At 40.7% G+C, this 7550-nt stretch overlaps 2 protein-coding genes across 2 annotated transcripts; both read right to left on the bottom strand.

The window, feature by feature from the left end:
- Positions 1–762: 762 nt before the first annotated feature.
- LOC113291044 lies at positions 763–3620 on the bottom strand. The gene is made up of 2 exons (XM_026540624.1): positions 3310–3620; positions 763–1075 (listed from the first exon to the last, which is right to left on the bottom strand). Exons 1-2 carry the CDS (start codon positions 3618–3620, stop codon positions 763–765), a joined length of 624 nt encoding a protein of 207 aa, XP_026396409.1.
- A 117-nt stretch (positions 3621–3737) lies between these two features.
- Positions 3738–4838, bottom strand: LOC113291043. The gene has a single exon (XM_026540623.1). The coding sequence runs from the start codon at positions 4836–4838 to the stop codon at positions 3738–3740; it is 1101 nt and encodes a 366-aa protein (XP_026396408.1).
- Between the last annotated feature and the right edge of the window lie 2712 nt (positions 4839–7550).

Below are 7550 nucleotides of genomic sequence, written 5' to 3'. Positions count from 1 at the left end.
CTTCGTTATTGACTTCATACCTGTCACCCCGCTGGCTAACCCTTGGCCAGAGGATCACTGAACGGTGGGGGTTGATATAGCGTTCCCGATATGTGATGCGTTTATTAGAAATATTTACATGCATCCATTCTGCTGAACCGCTGCCTTATTGATTGTTTGGGTATCTCTTTCTGCTGGAAGTCTTCCCCATGGTCCTACACTTATGGACGCCGATAGGGGAGTCCCGAGAGATTGTATATGAATACTTTCCCCAATAAAGTTTTTGCAAAAGATTCGTTTGATTGATACGTTGAGGTCTGCTACTCCTCGACCAGAAATAGAAACATGCCAAGCGGGTACGCCAGCTTCTTCTTCTTCTGGTACTCTTCATGCAGGCGCAGAACTGCACTACTTCATGGGAGTACGACGTGAGGTATTTTGCATTCCAAGGTTGCCTGAGGACTTCTCCTTTCATATTACGCAGGTAGTAAGATCCGTTTCCTGCAATGTCATGTATGATAAAGGGCCCACCCCATGTTGGTGCTAATTTTCCCCACTTTTTCTCTCGTTGATATTGCGGTATAGTTCTAAGCACATACTTCCCTTCTACAAAATTCCTAATCTTTAATTTCTTTTTTTATTCTCTAACCATTCTCGTTGGTAATTCTCCCTTCGTTGTAATGTTGTCTCCCTTCGTTCTTCTAGGTCGTCGAGCCTTTCCAACATCATATCCGTTGTTAGGTTCTTCTCCCAAGCTTTGGTCTTCGTTGTTGGCATGATGATTTATGTTGGAATAACAGCTTCAGCTCCATAAGTCAGGAGGAAAGGATATTCACCGGTGGCGGATCTGCGTGTGGTTCGGTACGCCCATAGCGCATTATGAAGCTGTTCACACCATCGACCCTTATGTTCGTCTAACGATTTCTTGAGGATGAGAGCCAGAGTCTGGTTCGTGGCTTCAGCATGTCCATTACTCTGGGGGTAGATGGGAGTCGATTTGTTCTTCCTGATCTTGAAAGTATCGAAGTGCATGTCTATATTCTTTCCTTGTAGCTTCTTACCATTGTCTGAGACAATTTCTGCAGGAATGCCAAACCTACAAATGATGTTTTGAAAGATGAATGTAAATACATCCACGTCTCTGATCTTGGGAAGAGCCTTGGCTTATACCCACTTGCTAAAGTAATCTATGGATACAATCAAGAATCGTCTTTTCCCTGACCCTTCGATCAAGGGTACAACAATATCTACCCCCTATTTTGAGAATGACCAGGGGCTATACACGGAATTTAGCTTCGTTGTCGTGGAGTGGATTCTTTTAGCGAAACGCTGACATTCTTCGCATCTTCTAGATATCCGATTTGCGTCCCGTATCATCATCGGCCAGTAATACCCTTGCATTTTGGCTTTGTCGGCTAGTGACCTCATTCCGCTGTGGTTTCCTGCGTCCCCATAATGGATGTCCTTTAGGATACGGTGGCCCTCTACCTTAGATAAACATCGTAATAAGGGTCTGAGGAAATACTTTTTATAAAGAATTCCGTCACAAAGGTCGTATCTTCCTGCTTTCGATTGTATCTTTCGAACTTACTTCAGGTTAGCAGGCAGTGTTCTTTCTTCAAGGAACAATTGTATTTCGATTCTCTAGTCCTCCTCGTTGCTGAAGTCTTCGTTTTCGTTAGCTCTGGATAAGATGTCGTATTCGACAAAGTCATCGTGGATATCTTCCCCTACATTATCGTCGTCTATATCCTCCCTTACATCGTCTTCGCGATTGGTAGCGAAGGATTGTTGACCAGCGACCGAAGGTTCATATATTCTTCTTATCTTGATGGCCTTGACTCTTTCATCCCTCAGCATAGATGATATGTATGCTAGGGAATCAGCGTGTCTGAGGTCTTTTCTGCACAGATGTCGGAACTTGATGTTGGGTATTTATGATGCTAGGGTCTGGACCAGAGCCATATAAGCTGATAGGGTCTCAGCATAGACATTGTATTCCATCTCTATCTGCCGAATGACCAATTGCGAATCACTTGTTATGTGTGCCTCGGTTTTTCCATCTCTATTATTAAACGAAGGGCATGCACTACGGCTTCGTATTCCACGATGTTGTTTGTATGCCCCTTGAATTCTAGCCTTAGTGCCTGGACGATCCTCTTTCCGATTGGGGTAGTGATTACGATGCAATACCCGCGCCTTCTCTATTCCTTGATCCATCTACCAATACTTCCCATCTTCTTTGGCTTGAGGGCTCGAGTACATCAACTGTATCTTTTCCGTCTTCTCTGCTTCTGGTATGTCCTTCACTTCTTCGTCGTTACCCAGAGGTAAGTACGCCAAAAAATCCGCTAAGACTTGTGAATTTTTGGAAGTTTGGACCTCTTGGATAATTTTAAATTGATCCAGGTGAGTGTTCCATTTTGCTATCCTTCCTACTTTCCCTACGCTCTTGAGGACAGCTTCCAACGGTGCTTTGCATGGTACCCGAACTTGATGAGTCAAGAAATAGGTTCTCAGGTTTTGGGTTGCCCATACTAATGCTAGTATGAGTTTCTCAATCTTCGTGTAGTTTCTTTCCGCCGGGTTGAGAGTCTTGCGGACGTAGTAGATCGGTTGCTCAACCTTCGTGTTGGTCTTGACGAGGACCGCGCTGACCCCATCTTTAGTTGCTGCTATGTAAAGGGCCAATACCTCATCGAGATCGGGATTTTGAAGGATCGGGATTGTGGCTAGATATTCTTTGATCTTCTGGAAGGCTTCCTAGCATTTAGCGGTTCATTCGAACTTGCTTTCTTTTTTGAGAATGTTGAAGAAGTGTTTGCATTTGTCCGATGACCTGGCGATGAATCTACCCAAAGCCGCTAAGGATCCGTTGAGCTTCTGGACTTCTTTCAGGTTCTTCGGGGACGTCATTTCCACGATGGTCTGGATTTTAGCGGGGTCCACTTCGATGCCCCTCTTTGTTACCAGATACTCGCGGAATTTCCCTAAGGTGATGCCAAATGTGCATTTTTCTGGGTTTACCTTCATGTTGTGTTTCCTCATCATTTTTAAGATATCCCTCAAGTCTTGGTGGTGGTCCTTGCGCAGCTTACTTTTAACGAGTATATCATCGACATAGACTTCTAGATTGTTCCCGATTCATGGCTTGATGATAGCATCAACCATCCTCTGGTACCTTGCCATGCATTTTTAAGTCTGAAGGGAATACTTGTGTAACAATAGAGGCCGTGCGGGGTGTAAAATGCTGTGTGTTGTTGATTTTATTCCGCCAAGGCTACTTGGTTGTAACCAGAATATCCATCCTTGAATGACAGTTCTTCGTACCCTTCAACGGCTTCTACCAGTTGATCTATGCTTGGGAGGGGGTAACTATCCTTCGGACAAGCCTTATTGAGGTTGGTGAAATCGATGCATATTCTTACTCCTCTATTCTTCTTCGGCACGATGACCATGTTTGAGATCCATGTTGGATACTTCACTTCCTTTATGAACCCTGCTTCCAACAGTTTGCGGAGCTCTTTCTCAATGGCTTGGTGATACTCCGGTGTTACCTTTCGTACTTTCTGCCTGAAGAGGGTCGTGCACGGATTTATACGAAGTTCATGATGAATTATCTTCAGATCAATTCCTGTCATGTCTCCTAATTTCCACGCAAAGACGTCCGCGTATTCCATGAGTAGCTTGACTAGTTCCCTCTCTCTCTTTATCCATTAAAGTCCATATCTTGATCATCTTCGGGTTCTCTTCGGTCCCTATGTTGGACTGCTCTTATACTTTTCCTTCGTCAGACTTCTTCCGGAGATCTCTTCGACATAAATGTCAATTGCTTTCTCCTTGGAAACTTCTTTGTTTCGGTTTCTTTGGGATTTACGCTGCTCATCTTGCTCGTTATTGAGCTGATTTCGTACAGCCTGACATTCTCGAGCGGTTACCTGATCTCCCTTTATTTTCATTACCCCTTCGGGTGTTGGAAATCTAAGGTACTGATGATAGGTCGCCGCTACTCCTTTGAGATTGTGTACCCATCTTCGGCCGATGATGGCATTGTAAGGAGAAGGAGCATCCACTACGCTGAATCGTGTATCAGCCTTCATGGGTCTTGCGTTTACTTGTAACACAATGTCTCCCAAAGGTTTCGTTGGGGCCCCATTGAATCCGTATAAGGTGTAGTACGAGGACATCAACTGCTCGTCATTCAACTCCATTCGTTTGCACGTGTCATAAAACAGTAAATTGACCGAGCTCCCTCCATCGATGAGGACCTTCGTGGTGTTGCACCCTGCGATGGATAATGTGAGAACCAAGGGGTTTTTGTGATCCTCCATGTCATCCTCTACATCCTCAGCATCGAAATTTAATGGGGCATTCATCCCTTGTTCGTGTTCCTCCACTTCTACTCCATCGATTTTGTACAACTCACAATAATCTTCAAATTGCTTCCTTAAGCTTTTGCCAATATGGGAAGTTAGTGATGGTTCAGTGGCTTCAGAGCATGAGATAGTGTTGAGCATTCGATTACCCTCGGGTAGATGGACTTTGCTTCGCTTAGACCTCTTTTCGGTGTCGGTCTTCTGTAAGTATTTCTTGAGGTCACCAACGTCAATTAGCTTTTGAATCGTTATCTTGAGGTTCTTGCATTTCTCAGTCTGATGCCCGTTGAAGCAGTGGTACTCACAGTAGTCTCTAGATTTATCGGATCGTGGTGGCTGCTTCCATTTGGACCAAGGACACTTTAAGTTCTCTCGATCTTTAATCTCCCTTAGGATGCGAGTGTGGTTGATGTTGAGATTCGTAAAGACTTGGTCTTCGAATTTTTGGTCGTCGCGCCGACAATCATCCCTTCGTCCTCTCATATCTTCGTTTGGGCATTCAGTTGAACCTCCCCTCTTCTATCCGCTAGCTTGTTCTGCTGAGTTCGTCTGATGAGATCTTTGAGTCTGGGATCTGGGATTCTCCCGATGGATTTCTTCTAACCGGGCGTGCTTTTCGATGATTACTCGAAGGTCTCCTTCGATCGTAGGTACACTTTTGTGAATCTCCACGAATAGGGGGCTCATTCTGTTTAATCCCCATTTGTAGCAGTTGATGCTGACCACTGGGTTTACATTCCCTATAGCTTGACAAATTTTGGGCCATATGTCGATATATTCCCTGATCATCTCCTTGTAAGCTATAAATAATATTTTCCTGAATCTTTTCAAAGAAGATTGTTTCAACATTCCTTTTCTAGAGGACTTGTATTTTAAGCATATTTTAGAAGATGAAGATACTTCTATTGAGAGATATAATTGAAGAGGAAGTCATTGATGCTATATGCGAGTTAGCTGTAGTAAAAGCTCCGAGCCCTGAGGGTTATCCAATACTTTCCTTCAAGAAGATGTCATGAATACCATTGGAAAATTAAATATAAGTAAGGTCAACAATATTCATAATACCACCATTATTTCTTTGATACCTAAAAATAATCATGTTGAGAGTTTTTTAGATCTTAGACCTATAACCTTTTTTACTAGTACATATAAAATCATTTCTAAAGTGCTTTCTATAAGATTATAACTCATAATTCCTATGATCATATCAGAAACAAAATTTGCTTATATTGATGGTAGGAAAATACATGATAGGAAGCGGTGGTCTAAGATTAATTAAGGAAAAGTCATCTGACGTTGTATGTAAGATTAAATCTTAATCTCTTTGAGGATTACTATCGTTGATGGATCAATTGAGAAGTATCTATCCAAAGCATTTGAGAACGTTTTTAAATTCGTAGAAAATCTTAATTCGATCAAGGAAAAGAATATTTCGGATAAAGGTTTTGTACCTGTCAAATCATGTATTCATGATGTACGAACTATACTTACTACCAACTCATGTGAAATTAATAAAAGCATTTCTGATGAGTTCGGTGTAAGTTCTAATTGTCGGAAAACATTATTTCTTGGTCATAAGAAAGAGGATTTAAAAAAAAATTATTAATCCTAAGTATCATCATTACTATGATTATACTCCTGACACATTTCACAAATTCAACCAGAAAATTTGCATGAGGATCTCTCTGCATATCTATCCTATTGGTAATAAGGTTGGCTCTACCCCATTTGTATATAACTTGAGATGGGGCAAGTAACGGGTAGATTTTGTGTTCGGATTAATTTATTTTTAATTTTTTTCTTGAAAAAAGAAAAATCCTTGTCAAGTTCGTTTACCCAAGGTTAATTAAAGTGATGTAGTTTTTAACTATCTCTTTACTGCACTGTGCGGATTCCGTCAGTATGCGAACCTGTTGAATGCTTTAAAAAATCCAGCCTTCCTTTTGTGGGTCACGGTTCATGAACGGTTCCAAGCCCATTGTTGGGATATATAAGAAGTGTGGTACGTGTACCCCTTTTCTTCCTTCTCTAGTCCACGTATGTGAAATTTTCTAAGCTTCATGTATAATCTAATTCATCTTTGGAGACTCAAAAGTGACCAAGGGTTTTATTCTTCTTCAAGGAGAAAATCAAGTAAGTTCTTCCTTTTCCTTGTACTCTCAATTTCTAGATCTCATGGGAAATTTAAAGGTTTCAAATAAGGTTTCACAAAACTTGGATTCATCATCTTCTAGCATGACTACACCACAAAATCAAGACTCTATTAGAATTAGATTTTTCAATGATTCTAGTAGTAATATATTTTAAAGGATTTCTTTTAGTGGTTTCATTCTAGAAAAGAAGTTGGATATGGTTAGTGGTAATAAAGAAGATTTGGTTTGTTTTGAAAATTTTAATCTTGGAAACATCTAGAATGGTCTTGGTGAAGGTTTTGACACTCTCACAAGAATATTCAATGCCAACATCCATGATGTTGATCTTGATGAAATGGAATTCAAGACCATGGTAAATATAAAAAGAATTCTTGTTAATAGAGCGTTAATTTCAAGGATTATCAAAATTCCATTAGGTATTTTTCGCCTTCCTAGACCAAGGGAAGAAATACCATCTTATGAAACCATTTCTAATGGTATTATTTGTGTCAATAGTGTTGATAGGATTAAAGGGAAATTTCCTACTAATTATCTTAGTCTTGCTTTGATGTCTTTCGGAAAACTTGTTATATTTAATCTTTGTCCTTCCACAATTGAGAACTCTCGGTGGAGTCCTGAGTTTGCGGATTTAGTCTATTTCCTTGAATTGGGTTCGAAGTCTTGATATTTTTGGATTCATCATTCTTCAGATGCTCTCAATGATGTCATCCAAAAAGAAGTTAAGCTTTCCTTGCTTAATTGAGAAAATTTGTCGAGCATATTCTATTGCTCCTATTGGAAACTCCATTGGAACTCCTGAACTTGTCCGTCCTTGTACTTTTAAACGTATGAAGGAGAATGCTTGCAAAAGACAAAGATGTGATTCTCTTGACGGTTCTTTTTGAAAAAGCGGGGATCTAACAACACCACTAAATATTTCGCTTACCAATCTGTATGGACTAACTCCAATATACTGTGCTAGAGAATCAACTAGACATTCAGACTCAATCTAGACTAAAGTATATCGAGGAGTAAATATCTTCCTTGTTTTGATTTACTCGAG

Source organism: Papaver somniferum, chromosome 6, assembly GCF_003573695.1.
Source record: "Papaver somniferum cultivar HN1 chromosome 6, ASM357369v1, whole genome shotgun sequence".
Lineage (NCBI taxonomy): Eukaryota > Viridiplantae > Streptophyta > Magnoliopsida > Ranunculales > Papaveraceae > Papaver > Papaver somniferum.
Note: the sequence above shows the minus strand (reverse complement) of the source record. Positions and strands in the feature narration are given on the sequence as shown.